Source organism: Mugil cephalus, chromosome 21 (genome assembly GCF_022458985.1).
Source record: "Mugil cephalus isolate CIBA_MC_2020 chromosome 21, CIBA_Mcephalus_1.1, whole genome shotgun sequence".
NCBI classification, from domain to species: Eukaryota; Metazoa; Chordata; class Actinopteri; order Mugiliformes; family Mugilidae; genus Mugil; species Mugil cephalus.
Window position 1 is genome coordinate 21,102,878 of NC_061790.1, and position 16,311 is coordinate 21,119,188.

At 38.7% G+C, this 16,311-nt stretch overlaps 1 protein-coding gene across 8 annotated transcripts in view; it reads right to left on the bottom strand.

Annotated features, from left to right (window-relative positions):
• The window catches only part of enah (ENAH actin regulator), a 160,417-nt gene that overhangs the window by 71,448 nt on the left and 72,658 nt on the right, over nt 1–16,311 (bottom strand). For all 8 annotated transcript variants that reach the window (XM_047574484.1, XM_047574483.1, XM_047574482.1 and 5 more), the window contains exon 3: nt 6,421–6,598. In XM_047574484.1, the coding sequence (XP_047430440.1) occupies nt 6,421–6,598 (178 nt within the window). The remainder of the gene's footprint in view (nt 1–6,420; nt 6,599–16,311) is intronic.

The window sequence follows — 16,311 nt, forward strand, 5'->3', positions numbered from 1 at the left end:
CGACTTTGCTGCTGTGCCATGAATTTAAGCAGGAAGCTGACTAGTCACCGATCACATGACAAAAGCAACAAAGACACCTCAAAAAAGACTGTTAAGGAGCCCAGTGGGTCGTTGTAGTAAACTAATAGTGGTGCATCAAATGTGTGGAAATATTTCAATAAAAATGAAGCTCACTCTGCGAGGTCTTCTCTCGCTGCACAACAACAATTGGTTGTAAATTTCATTGTCAGAAGCTATTACACAACTACTATACAGAGATATACAGCATTTTTCCCTTCTTACAACACACTGTTTAAAGAAGTTCTATTAAACGCTATTAATGATGATTTCTTTTCTCTAACTGAGCCCCTCACATACAAACACCGATAACATGTGATTTTCACTGTCATAGAAAGCAACCCACAGCATATCAGAGCAAAAAGCTACATAGAGACATTCCTCCAGCATCAGGTTTGCATTAGAGGGAAGGTGATCACCAAACGTCATCAAGACTTGAACAAATGTTTCTGTGACACCAAATTTTAACATGTCATGAAATAATCTTTCACCTTTATAAAAGTTTTAGAATGCACTGTTAGTTAAAAGGTGCTTATGCATTTTTCATATTCACATGTGCCTCATGTGCCACCAGGTAGGAACTGTTGACAGTTCCTACCTGGTGGCAGTTTTTCTGACTTTACTGAGATAAAAACTTTGGATGTCCGATATTGACTTTTTGCTGATATCCGATAGCTGATATCGTCCAAATTCTTAATTTCCAATTCCGATATCAACCGATATGATATACCGATAGATGCAGGCTTTTTTTTTTTTTTTTTTTTTTTTCGCCCAGACTAATTTTAGGTAGCAAGCAACCTGTTAGCCACACTAGCTACACTCTGCTGTTGTTTTGGCTCCGGGTGCGGTTTGATAAGGTGATCAATCACGTGCCGATAAATGTCTCAGGACCCCACAAGCAGCAGCGGCAGGAGCGCGCAGCAGCACAACCAGGGCATTATGTTATCTGTTTTCATTATCAGTGGTAAAACCGATAACGATATGAACAGATATTACAAAAATAGGCTAATAACGGCCGATATTATCGGACATCCCTAGTAAAAAACGATGGTGTTAGACCAGGACAAAACCTGAAAATGAAAGACGTTCATCAAGTGAAATAACCTTTACACTGTGTGAGTGATGGATGATGAACCCTGTGTCTCGTGTGGAACTGTCAGAATCATAGACAACTGTCAGGACAGAAATACCAAAGTAAAACAGAGGGGTGAAAGGGCAAACCCTGTCACTTCCCTCTGGCCTTTGGTGAGTCAAAAACAACGTGGCCACACTGAAATTTGTTGCAGGCACTTATTGACTGAGTTTAGTGCTGTAGAGAAACTTTAAATTAGGTACTGGTAACTTCACTGACAACTACAGGTTATTGATTATAATTTGTAGCAACTAATAATGTAATAATGGCTCATAATGTATTAACTTAAATGTAAAAATCGTCTCATAATGTAATAGTGTCAGACCGATTTTTTTGGCCGATGACAATATCCGATATTAGAAGAGGAGCAATCACCGATGCCAATATGCAACCGATATAGTGAGTTTTTGAGCTGGAATGAAAACAGGCCGATTGTGCATAGATTTTGCACCTATATGATTATGTAATAGTACAGTCACAGTGACAGTAGGACAGACAGATGCTTCTCAAACCAATGTCTTTATTTAAGACTTTTAACATTGAACAGACTTTTTTTTAAATGACAATTAGTTGTACACACCAGTGCTGGTTTATGTGACTTAAGGGGACTATTCAGCGCAGGAGGGAGTGGAGCGTGGATGCGAGTCAATCTCCTTCAACCATGCACAGAAAAAGGGGAATGATAGGAAAGGTTTTTCTAATTTACTGAGAAACAATGCCCAGGTCAGCAATGCATGCCCAAAAACACGTCGTTCATTCGTCCTCTCCATAAACCACACACAATCAAACCAAGCCAAAATGACGACAATAAAATATAAGTGATCCTGCGTCGTGTCGGGGAGACTAGTGTTTTCTTGGTTAAATCCTTTTAGCATATATTAAACTGTAACCTTTTGGTGCTTATTTGCAAACTGCTAACGTCACTCATGTAATGCTACTACTGAGACAAAATCTGCGATGATATAGGAAAGTTGCCTCGCAGTTATTTTACACCGGAGATTTTGGCCAGGGACACTTTTGAAAGGGACAGTGAAATGTGTCCTATAATTGTTGTTCCAATGATGTTTTCATGTTTACAGTTACTTTCATGAGCTAACTTGCCGTGACTTGTGGATGAACCCCCAATAGAACTGGAGCCGTCATATCGGGCTAATAATCGGTCGGCCACTATAATGTCATAAAATCATGAACACATAACATAATAACGACATTGCACATAATGTAATAATGTAATAACTTATTACATTATAAGTCTTACTGGTGCCGCTCATAATGTAATAAGAGCTCATAATGTAATAATAGCTCATATAGTGATAAAAGTATTGCATTATCATAATTTTTATCTCTGTCATTTCTGTAGGGGAGGAAAGAAACACTTTCATCCCTGTCTCTCTGTCACTATTTCTGCAAATACCTCTGCCCCCAATACATATACATAACAAGAAGGAGCAGCCTAATTGGTCAAAACTGCACACACAGACAACGAATAAGCACTAGGTGAAGAGGTCTGTGTTTGACTATGATTTGAACATAGGTGGCATGACAGTAACCCAGGTAAATTAGGGAAGAAGGGGAACTGCAGTTCATTTAGCTTAAAAGAGCATTTTATTTGTTAACTGTTGCTACAATATAGGACACAATAAAAAGTGAACACACTTTCCTTCCGTGCCACCTGAAGAAGACCTTCCAATTGCTGTCTTAATGCCAATTAAATAAAGACTCTTAAGAATTGTTTTCCTACTACTGACATTAAATATATGATAGCAACGTGTCAGGCCTGTGTGTAGCTGTAAATTGTTTTTACTTCTCTGGGTACTCCAGTTTCCTTCCACCTTCCAAAGACATGCTTGTTAGTTTGATTTACGATTCTAAACTGTTTGTCTCTGTGTTAGCCCTGGAATGGACTGGCGATCTGTCCAGGTTGTACCCCGCCTCTCATCCAATGACAACTAGGATACAACTAGGTTCCAGCAACCCCCACGACCCTAGTAAGGATGAGGGGTTGTAGAATGTAGATGATGAGACTTCTCTCCTCCTTGAACCGTCATCTCACCGTGGTGAACCCTTGGGGCTATGCTGTCTGGGGTATTTTGCCCCCTACCCTGAAGTGTCAGACAAAGAACAGTACAGAAGACCCTGAAATGGGAGGTTACCAGGGTCCCACCCTGGAACCAGGCCAGGGGCTGGGGCTGGGGCTTGTGGATGAGCGCCTGGTACCCGGGCCTTTGCTCATGGGAAAAACATTGCATCGGCTCTGGAACCCTTGAGAGGTCCTTGAGAGGGGTTCACTGTGTGACAGGCGGAGGGCCGGGATGGGCTGGTAGAAAAAATGGCTTTATAACCTTTTAACCTAAGATCGAGGAAGACCAGCTCTTTATGCTCGCTAGGGTGTTAGAGAGGTTCGCCCAACTGGTACACAAGTGTTTTGTGGATTTGGAGAACGCTTACACATATACATATATTTATAAGCATATCACTTTCTTACTTGAACATTGCGTTGTTTGTTGCAATATAGCTTTTTACATATTTTTTGATATTCTTATTCTCTTTTATTCTTTAGTCCACCCATATGTGCACTGTGTGCACTGTCTGTAATGCAGAATGTCTTGCTGTTATTAACGAGAATGTAATAAGTTATTACATTATGTGCAAAACCATTATTACATTATGCACTCAGGATTTTATTACATTATGAGCTGATTATTACATTATTACATTATTATTACATTATATTTCATACATTCATTACAGCATGTGACAATCTTCAGCGTATTTAACATCTCCCTATTAATAGTGAACTGCATACTGTTAGTGGGAAAAGGCAACTACAATAATGATAGTGTCAGTGGCAGACAACAACCAAGACAGTTCTGCAGTAACGTCAACACTTGTTTCAGGTGTTTTTAATGATGAAATTGAGAGGTTGAATTTTTCCATTTTTTTATTATTAATTTTCATTAAATAATATTCTTATTATTACAATAATAAGTAATAGTAATAAATAATAAAAAGACTTGTGCTTTCTGCGTTTTTTCTTAGCAACACATCGAAGTAGAGATGTGATAGGGAAACACAGTTGGCTTGCATGAGAGGAGTGTCTCATTCAGTTATACTGAATGAGACTTAATTTAGTTTTGGAATTGGAAATAAGGTTATTTTTGTTGTGGATTTTTTTGTTTTTTAATTTTATAGTTTTGTATTGCTAATGCATACACATAAAAATATACATACTTTGTTTAATATGTTTATTCTAACCAAAGCAAAATGTTCATTTTGATAAGCTCATTTAAGTAGTCTAATCTGTGTTTTATTCATCCTGAGCACAAACACAAACATCATTAGGAAAATGAGGCATATCACTTTCAGGTTAATTAGCGTCTGGGATTAGAGCGTGATGAGACATGGCTCAGGGAGAGAGTCAGGGAGAGTACAAGAAAGAGGAGAGGAGGATGTGGGGCGTAGCAGATCACGTTGAGCACCATCTGAATGCTGGATCACACATGTTTAAGAAGGCTGCAATTAAAACTTCTGCTGTATCTCTGTTGCATTAAAAACTGTTTGGAAGAGAGGGAGCAGAGGAAAGTATTCTGCAATGACTTCTGCCTCAAATATGGCAGCTGAAGATAAATCTCCACATTGGGAGGGTAAATCTGAGATCTGCACTGATGTTTTCCCCGTTTCAAGATTTCCGGTGGGCAGGAAAACGCAGATACGCAGACAAAGGATGGAGCACAGAAATGAGTATCTGGTCATGGAAGGTCATGGAACTTATAGCCTGTAAATATTTTGAACTAAATTAGACTGGGCTGTGTGTGTTCTTCTTGTTGTCACATTTATGTCTAGAGGTCATTGATTTAAACCTACAAGTTTTATAAATGATCTACAACTGTCAGATTTGACCACCAACAATGCTCAGGGATGCTAAAAATACACCATACCATTAACACTAACTGCTGGCTGTACATTGAGCTGTAAATGAACATATATGCAATTCTGCCAAGGCTGCAGAATCAAAACCAGGAAATGCAACAAATTAACACATTTCACTCCAGTGTGTCTAGTAAAACCCTGGTTCCATGTCCAGGACAATAACCGCACCGTTCTTCCTTGATCTGAGGTTCAACTATCAACCTCTTTTCCAAGGGGAAACACACCCTTTCTTAAAGTTGGGGATCACCACCCCATCAGCCAGGACAGCCCTACAACATCCAGTCCCTTAAGATATCCAGGGCGGATCTCATCTGCTCTGTAGCTTCACCTCCAGCTTCACTGCCTCAGCGACTTGTGCCCCAGAGATTGGATGGTATAACCCCGGACTCTCTGGCTCTGCTTCCTCTGTGGAATCTGTGTTGATGGGATTGAGAAGTTCCTCAAAGTATTCCTTCTACGGCTCAACGAGAGCCCCAGTTGATGTCAGCAGCTCCCCTGAAAATGGTGTGAGCGAGTTGCCGCCTACCTGCCCTGAGACGCCGGATGGTTTGCCAGAATCTTTTTAGAGCTGACCAATAGTCTTCTTCCATAGCATCACTGAACTCCTCCCACACCCAAACACACCAGCTTTCACCTCAGTCACTGCCCTGGCTGCAGTCCACTTAGCCATCCGGTACCCGTCATTGTGCCAAGAGCCAAGAGATTTAGCCATTTTAGCCAGCCAGACACTGCAGATCCCACTCATTTACACTGTCAACAGTTTTTCTTTGTTAAACCAAATTAAATTTGGTTTAACAATTTTAATTTTTTTTTAGATATGGGCAAATTAATAATTTTGGTAAAATATCCACAACTAATACACTAATATTTATACTAACACTATAATATTACTATACTGGAATACTAACTACTCACACACGCAGGAGGAGCAGATTGACTTGTGGGTATGATGCCGTCCAAGACAAAAAGTAACAGCATGTAGGATAATTATTTTTTGTATTTGGAAGGAATAAAAACACATTTCAACATTAAAATGTTTGAACGAAAATGGTTTTAGAAACACTGATTGGAGCGATTCCTCTCAAAAGCTTGCCACAAACTGCTGCTGCATTTACTGGTTGCAAATCTGCAGCTTTGGCTACTTTTAGTCAAGATGTTCAGCAACAGCTCACAGTACAGCCAGCAGTTAGTGTTAATGGGATGGTGTATTTGTAGAATCCCCAAGCATGGTTGGTGGTCACATCGGACAGTCGTAGATCATTTATAAAACTTGTAGAACAGACAATCTGAGCCAGTCTTACCTGTGTCCTGGGAGTTGAGCACCTCCAGTGCATGCATCATGGCACTGGCAAATACATTGGCATCCTCTTTGCTGCCGAAATTAAGACCGTAGACCTGTCGAGCGTCGCGCCATTGGTGAAAGGTCTGCGTGGCCTGGTTGTACTTCAGCCCTTTGGGAATGGCACAGTTTATCACCACCTTCAGATGTCAGTAGGAGAGGGAACAGAAGAGGAGACATTGTTTAGGCTAGGGATGATTAGTTACGTAATCAGCTAATGCATTTTTAAGAATTGCCAAGTCTGGAATTACCAGTAGTAACCCTTCATCTCAGGAGTCCCCTAAAACATGGACCTGTCTGCTTTTGGACCACTATTTTTCTGTGGGCCAGGAGCTAAATCTGACAGCAAGATCGCATTTTGTGAAAGAATATGTGATAAGTTCGAACAAGGCTAACCTTAGGGCTTAGCAGCACAAATGCAGATATAAAAACAAGTATTGTAGCCGCAATCTATCAGCCATTCTCACTCTCCAACTATGATGACACTGACTTTGTCCACCTCCTGCCAGCTCAGGAGCAGACATAATCACAAAGATGATTCAAAATAGAAGCCCGCACACTGCAGTCTCGTCCCACAAAACAAAAAACCCTAACCAGGGTGACTTAAACCCTATTATATCTCAAGAGGTAATTCTTACCTGCTTGTAAAGAGATTTTATGATCCACTCACTGTGTTTTAGGTGTTTTTTCATGCTAATATCAGGTTTTATTAGTGTCCTGGGCACACAGCTAAGCAGAAATGCCTAAAGCCATTCTCTGAGTGATTGAGACCAAAAAGGTGGGTCTTAAACTGGCAATCTCAGAACTCAAGAGGCTGTGACAACAAGAGATTTTCCCTTCTCCACTTCTACATCCTTCACATGGAGAAAGTAATAAGTTTAATTCTAAATGTTTATTGCAGTAATAAATAAAACAGAGGAAATGTGCTTCTTATGATAGCAGTGACAATAAGCCTTGAACAGAAATGCAATGGGTCAAGAAATGTACTTGACGTGCCCTTTCTAATTTTTCATGATACAATGTGCCAGGATTAAAAATAGTAATAATTAATAATAGATAGGGAGAAACCATTATCTTCAGGAAAGAAATGTGGTGGGAAAAAAGTTCAGACTGATGTGATCATAATCATAATGTTCACCAACATTATGTGCTAAAAGAATGAGGTCAGTCTATTACCTGAATATACAGCGGGTAAAATAAGTATTGAACACATCACAATTTTTCATAGTAAATATATTTCTAAAGGTGCTACTGACATGAAATTTTCACAATGTCTTGGTAACAACCCAATTAATCCGTACATAGAAAGAAATCAAAACAAATAAGTTCAGAAATTAAGTTATGTGTAATAATGTGAAACAACACAGGGAAAAAAGTATTGAACACGCTTACTGATATTTAATACTTTGTACTAAAGCCTTTGTTGTTAATGAAGCTTCAAGACGCCTCCTGTGTGGAGAAACTAGTCACATGCATTGCTTAGGTGGGATTTTGGCCCATTCTTCCACACAGTCTTTAAAGGTTCTTGAAGGTTCCATGGGCCTCTTCTATCAACTCTGATCTTTAGTTCTTTCAATAGGTTACAAGTACAATTGTTTAAAAAAAAAAAAAAAAAAAAAAAAAAAAAAAAAGCAACGCACTCAATGGCCATGGCCTGTATTCACATTCACCACGCAAGACTCCATTTCTGAAGAAAAAGCATGTTGAAGCTCCTTTAAGGTTTGCTGCACAATATTTGCACAAGCCTGTAAAATACTGGGAGAACATAGTCTGGCCAGATGAGAGCAAAATTGAACTCTTTGGATGCCATAACACACACCATGTTTGGAGGTCAAAATGCACTGCACATCACCCCAAAAACACCAAACCATCAGTGAAGTATGGAGGTGGAACATGGTGTGGGGCTGTTTTTCTGCGTATGGTACTGGCAAACCTCATATAATTGAAGGGAGGATGAATGGAAAAACGTACTGAGACGTTCTTGAGAAAACTCTGCTGCCATCTACCAGAATGAAGAAGATTGAAACCAGGGTGGACATTTCAGCAAGACAATGATCCCAAACACAGAGCCAAGGGAACTCTCAACTGGCTTCAAATAAAGCTGCTAGAATGGCCCAGCCAATCACCTGACTTAACTCCAATTGAAAATCTATGGAAAGAATTAAAAATCAGAGTTCATAGAAGAGGCACACAGAACCTTCAAGATTTGATAACACTTTCTATGAAGGTTGTATTTATAATACCCTATGAATGCACTCATAATATTATATAAGGTATCTATAAAGCATTATAATGCTCATTATTACCATCTATACGTATTCACAAGTCGTCACAGTCATTTATAATATTGTGCATATGAGGCAAAGATGCCAGACTCAGTGCTTAGTTCATTGCACCTTTTAATTACTCATAGTAACTTATATCTGTTAATAATAGTGTCATATTCTTGTCACTTTACTTAGCGCTGACAAATAGCACTTATGATATTGCATAGCTGTTAATAACTGTGTGCTGTAGGGAGATGTATACATTATTATAACTTTATTATATATATTTATAGCTGCAGATATAAAGGACTATAGTAGAAGTCAAAACTCATTATGCATCACTATACACATTTAGCAAAGCACAGTAGTTATGATGCATCATAAAACTAAAACAAGTGACTAGGCAGATAATGACATATTTATAATGCACTATTCAGATTAAAATTATAATCATTCATAACCAGTTGTCATAATGAATCATGAAGTTGGTTATGAAAACTTGTGAATATGTATAAATGGTAATAATGAGCATTATAATGCTTTATAGACACCTTATAAAACATTATGAGTGCATACATAGGGCATTATAAATACAACCTTCATAGAAAGTGCATTGCTCCCACCTGAGCAATGCATGTGACTAGTTTCTCCATACAGGAGGCGTCTTGAAGCTTCATTACCAACAAAGGCTTAAGTATTAAATAAATATCAGTAAGCATGTTCAGTAGTTTTTCCCTGAGTCATTTCAAATTATTACACATCACTTAATTTCTGAACTTATTTGTTTTGGTTTCTTTCTATGTATGGATTACTTGGGTTGTTGCCAACACCTGGTGGAAATTTCATGTCAATAGCACCTTTAGAAATCTGTTTACTATGAAAAATTGTGTTCAATACTTATTTTACCCGCTGTATCAATAAAATCTTGTTTATATAGCACCTTTCAAAACAAATGAATGTGATTCAAGTGCTTTAAATTTTGATTGAACAAAAAAGGGACATAGACATAATGCACACTGTAAAAAGGATAAGTTAAAATAATAAAAGATCAATATCAAAAATAAATAAATAAAAATACATAATTGACAATTAAATAAAAACAATAGGATACAAGAACATTAAAAACAGAATGAAGTAAAATGCACGATAAAAATATAAAATAATATCTAACATAAAACACACAAAACTGACAATGTCAAAAAATAAAGAATAATAAAAACAAGTAAATAAATATAAATTGGAGAATATAAAACTGTAAAATAGAATAGAATAACTATAAGACAATGACATAAAAGCAATATTAAAGTTTAAAAGTGTCAATATTCTTAACTCCCCTCAGATCCACCGGCAGACTCAGTTTTGGAGAATAGTGGCTGAAGGCAGCATCACCAAATGTTTTTGTTCTAATCTGTAGAAAAGTTAAAAGAGAGGAGCCAAGGATCTGAGAGGCCTTTCTGGTTTATACAGTAAAAGCATATCTGAGATATAATCTGGTGCAAGTCTATGGAGTGCTTTAAAAACTAATAAAAGAACTTTAAAATCAATACGAAAACTAACAGGCAGCCAGTGTAGGTGAAATGTGTGCTCTCCCTCTGGTCTGAGTGAGAACTCGTGCAGCTGAATTTTGAATCAGTTGCAGCTTGTTTATTGTATTTTTTGGTAGACCAGAAAGGAGAGCATTGCAGTAGTCTAGTCTGCCAGTTATAAAAACGTGCATTAGTCCCTCTGTGTTGCTCAGAGAGGGACCTTACTTTGGAAATATTTTTAAATGATAAAATGCTGTTTATGTAGGCTAATGGAACGTATGTGTGCTTTAAAATTAAAATGAGTCAAATGTCACTCCTAGGTTTCTAACTTGGGTTTAGTTCAAGTGTATTTAGTTTGACGTCAGTAGATACCAGTTTCTCTTTCTGAGCTTTTGAACCAATGATTAGCATAACTGTGTAAGGAGACACTGTGTCTCCTGATGAAACTGCCCAGGTGTAGCATGTAAAATTTAAATAGCAATGGTCCTAAAATGGATCCCTGTTGTACTCCCAGGAACAGCTTGTGAACAGGCAAGGCAGGCAACTGCTTGGGGCCCTCTGGCCCAGGGGCCCCCCGAGAGTTGATGTCCAAGGGCTGTTTTATGCACCAAAATGTCTCAAAAATATATATATTCGAAGAAAAAAAAATCTTGAGTGCGGCGGCGCGTCCGACTGTGCCCACTGCCATGATGGATGCGGTTATGGCCAGCAAGTTACAAAAAGAAAAAAGGAAAAAAAAAAAAGAAAAAATGCAAGGGTCACCTAATGTTACTTGCTGTCCTGTCCTCTTTGACAGAAAGTACAGAAAGTAGCAGCACTATATTAATTTGCTAGCTATAAGGGTAGGAGAAAGTAGGAGAAAGTAAAAAGCCCGAGCCCCTATTGTTATCCTGCGCCTTTCTTCTTTTTTTTTCCTCTTCCTCCCCGTTTTCCTCTTCAAGCTGCAGGGCGAGTTATATATCAAAACGTGCAGCTCTATCGGGATTGGTGTGCTATTACTTTTCTTTACGTAATACGAATGCTATACGAATACAAAATACTGCAATAAATTTCCTATTGGAAATGAATGGGACAGCCGAAAAAAAAAAACTCATAAAAAACACAGGTCTACTGCTCAGGCATACTTTGACCTACAGACTTCATTTGAACTTTAAAATGTAGACACAAGCCTTGTGTATTGGTTTATTATTTTCTTGTTTTGATAGGTCTTATCGTTGTTGATCAATCACTATCAATGACCATGACATCTTTCAAAAAATCTCAATTTTTCTCTTTACACGCTCGTCCCGGCCGCAATTTACACACTAGAGACATGATGTTTTCCACAGTTGTAGACAAACTTGTTGTGTCTCCCACAATGTGCTCAGCAAAGCAGTGAGACGTACAGAATTTAAACTGCAAGCCTCTGTTCATTGTAAAGTACCTCCCCGCTCTCAGTTCACTCCAATGCAAAGATTTTCTGAGAAAAGGAGAAGGGACCTTTGTCTTTAACTCGTGAGTGTGTCCAAAATATTTATTCTACAAGGACAAAAAAACATATCATGTCTTCAGGAAGGTCTTACGACGCTCACGGTCTGCTTGTTTTTCTGATGGGAGCTACCGTTTTGTCACAGTGAGCCCAAATGTGAGACCAGTGAAAAGGGGGGAAATCTAGCTCTTTTCTGTGTGAGCTAAGTGTGCTAACTGTGCGACATACGTGTTAACTGTACTAAATGTAGGCTAACTGTGCTAAATGTAGGCTAACTATGCTAACTGTACACTAACTGTGCTAAATGTGAGTTAAGTGTGCTAACCACAGGTTAACTGTGCTCACTGTACGCTAACTGTGCTAACTGTAAGCTACTTGTGCTAAATGTAGGCTAACTGTGCCAACTCCCATGTTGACAGAGACGGTACCCCCGGCTTTAGCCCCTGTAGCCCCTTCAAAATGTCCCAGAGGTAATTTTCTAGTTTATTTTTTTATTGTTCTTTACCATTGTATTTTCCCATATGGTATTTAAAAAACTTTGGTTTCATACGTTTGTTGTTGGTGTCAGATTATTTATAACATATTGGTGATGAACACTGGTCAGAAGCGCCCCCTGGAAATTTTGCTTGGTGCCACAACAGGCTCTAGAATCACCTCTGGATACTCCACAAGTAAACTGATATGTTCCACAAAGATATAGGTAGGATAAGACAGTCCCAGATAGGCCAACTCACTCACTCTCTCACAATTTATTTAAAAGAATTTGGCGGTCCACTGTATCAAAAGCAGCACTGCGGTCGAGTGGTACCGGAACTGTAGGTTTGTTCATGTCCAGATTTGTTCTGATATCATTTACTACTTTTCGCAGGGCTGTCTCTGTGCGATGATTTGTCCTAAATCTGGAATAAACATTTCTAATTTGGTGTGTGAATTTAAAGAGGTATTTAACTGAATAAAAACAAGTTTCACTAAAACATTATTTAAAAATAGAAGGTTAGATATTAATTTATAATATGATAAAAATGATAAACCCCCCCCCCCCCCCCCTTTTAAAAATAGGTTTAACTAAAGCAGTTTCAAAATCAGTGGGGAAGAAGCCTAGCTGTAGGGAGTGGTTTACAATGGCAGTATGTCTGTCTGTCAGATACTAAATTAAAAATTGTTTTAAAAAGGAAGATTGGGATAGAATCAAGGGAACATACGGTTAAGACACATTCTCCTAGCTTCATAAATTTACTCCCCTTCCAACAACAGTGACTTCAATTAGATGATGCCTTCATGAAAACTAAAATTCTATATTCTAACTCAAAAATTTAAGACTTCTGATATCATACCATTCATGTTACAGGTTAACTCAGAGGAGAGGAAATAGTAATTTCCAATATATATATATAATAGTTTGACACATTAGAGCTAATTTTTCCCAAGGTGTCTTGAATACAGCAATAGCTGCAGTTGGCAGCTCCAGCCCCACTCCCACCATACTTCTGATTGGCTAATAATGTTAGTTCCGGCACAGTGAAATACTTAATCCCTGGAAATTGTACATGTCGGGAGACAAATGCAATACTGGTTAAAAACGGGTGACCTGTAAAACAGACGAAAACTGATGGTGAGCTAAGATCAGACAAGTTTTGGCGCGCTCCCTGTGATCTCCCCAGGTTGGGAACCAAAGCCTGTCAGCATCAGCTGGGTCAAAACATTCATACTTCACATCACATTGTATACAGGATATTGATAAAAATGTAGTGTGTTTGTTTTGCTGACAGACCTAAATTATTATTTTTTATTATTATAGTAGTCTATTGTACTAAAAAGCAGTCTAGAATTGTGAATATTGGTGTTTATCAAGTTAGAAAAATATGTTCGTTGTTGTAAGGATTTAGGTTTTCGGTAAATATGTTGTGATAAATTTCTAGTTTTGTTTTTTGCCACCTGTGCTCTGATGTTCTGCATTCTCTTTTAAGCCTTATGGTGTAATTATTTTTCCATGACAGTCAGTGCGTTTACATGCAGTGCTTAATCGAGCTGTGCTCAAAAATTAATAACTGACGGGAACATGTCCTCCTCCTACACAACAGGGGCCGATATGTGTCTATTCAGTGGGATAATACAAGTTTAATATGGACCGTTTTCCAGTTGACCTATTACATCATATAATAAACAAGAGTCATTCATGCGACAGACTGGCATTTCAAACAACAACCAGATGGATAATAGTACAGCTCTTTTAATCTCCTGCGTAACATGTGCGCTACTTTTGGTGCAGGTAGGATGTGCGCTATCCCTGTTTCTGTTTCTGTCCACTGTAATCAGGTTATTCATGTTTATAATTCTAATTGCGTTATGATATTGGGCTGAGATGATGGGTTTGATAAGAGTAATACAGGTGGGTGGGTTATCTGTTAGTCAGGGTGAAATATAGGGCATTATGTTTTGGGCCAGTATCTTGTGCCCCTGTGGTTTGGGTGCAGCCCATACTGTTTAAAAAATGCAGGGAAGATTGTCAATAAAATTACAATAGATCATGTTGTTTTTATCCAAGAATTCAGAGAGAAAAGACAGCTGAACTTCTTTATGCTGATTAAAGGTAGCTAGAGGACCAAAGATTGCAATGTTTTTTCCAGTGGCTTTAAGGGAGTTAAGTAAGGTGCCGAAATGTTCCTTCGTGACTTTAGACTGATGGTTTGTTATATTGTTGCTGCCAGTGTGTGCCACTATGGTACTCACATTGTATTTTTCAGTCACCGCTGGAAGCTGTGCGTTGAGATCCAGCACACGGGCTCAGGGGAGACAGTGGACTGCTGCGGGGGTGCCGTGGGAGGGAACGAAAGTCCACTTCAGTGAGTAGCATCTCCAATTTGCTTTCTGTGAAGTTCTTTTTTCCCACCCTACTCATTGGGCCGATTTAAAATGATTTGCGTGTTTAAGTGGGGGTATGGTTTTTATTGTTATTGGAAATCCACGCAAGTCTTTGTACATGAGGCCCCAGGATACAAGTTTTAACACCTTGAAGACACCAACTATCTGGTCTGAGTCACCGACTAAAACTGAATATGAAGCCTGCCAAATATCGAGCCGGTTCGTGGTGATGTTAAAAGAGCTATAGCTGATAGCAGACAAGGGGGTGTGACCATTTTTTTGAGGGGTGACTTTTTGGTGGTAGTGTATTTGAAACAGACAATTCAGGCTTTTATTACAATTTTTCCCGTTAGAAAGAAGTCTTCCTCTTTTCTGGTCTGTAATAATTTTAGTTTGGTGTATGACACTGTTATGACTGGGGGTCATAGTATTGTTTTTCATAGTTGTACTGACAGCTCTATCTCTCCTCCCCTCCTTTGCAGTGGTAATCAGGTGTGTGTGTGTGTGTGTGTGTGTGTGTGTGTGTGTGTGTGTGTGTGTGTGCGTGCATGTGTACGTGCATGCGCGCAAGTGCGCGTGCTCTATGGATTGTCCACATGACCAGGTTGCTGCCTGCAGATTGGCCAACTTTCCAGTTAAAGCTCTAGCTGAGCCAGCCGTCGCTCTCTTAATCTGCCCATTCCCAACCGACAGCAGCCTGTGTGTGTGTTTGAGTGTGTGAGAGAGAGATCATTCTGTATCACGACACTGTGGTTGACGACTAGACTCTGCTATTCGATTAAGCTAATAGCTTAAACTGTGTGCTTTGAGTGGTAGCGACCCTCTTATCACTGTAAATATTGTAAATAGTTACACAGATTCTGTTATTTTGGTAGCAGTCTTATGTAAGAGGGAGAAGGCATTTTGAGTTGATCCTTTTTCTCCTGTTTATTTCAGTTAGGAGATAAGTTTGATTTTCTTTTGTTTTTATCTTTATTTTTGGCAACAGGTAAGATAGGGATCCTCGTTTAGCTGTTTTGTTTGTTATTTTGGCATTGCTCCACTCTAAAGATAAAAAAATAAATTGCTACTTAAAACCATCAGATTGTATGTTTGGCTGTCCTCCTTGGGAGTAGGTAGAGTGGGGGCACTTTATCGTGTGTGAGCCAGGTGCCCCTAGGCCTGGGCCATAACCATACTGCGTGTTGTAGTAGAAACTATTTAGAAGAGCTTAATTAGAACTTAGCAGGTGTTTCAACATGCTTACATCCATAGGATTAAGAGGAGTTGGAGAGTGGAGTGAAAAACAGTTTCAGTACAGACTTAGTGAAAACAGTGTGACCATCAGAAGAAGCAGATGAACACAAAACACACAAGTCACGTCAAAGAGATAAAACTGCAAGGACTCTTAGAACAATTTCTAAAATCAGTGTTTTTAACCCATATAGCCAATTACTGAGCCAAACTACTGAGATTTTTGGTTCCTATTCTAATTTGAATCCCTTTGTCAACAGTGAGAGTACTGAAGCCACACTACTACATGCAATGCATTTTTATGAAAGGGTCATGAATACCACATAGATTCTGTAGTCATTTTGTAATATGTTGACTTCACTGGAAATACAAAACAGAATCTTTTAATATACTATTTTTAGTAACAGAAAGCTTTGCCATCTTCCTCTCAAACTTTATACACTCTATACATTCTGTGGTTAATTTCCACTCTAAAGTTGAATCCAGCCCGTATTGCA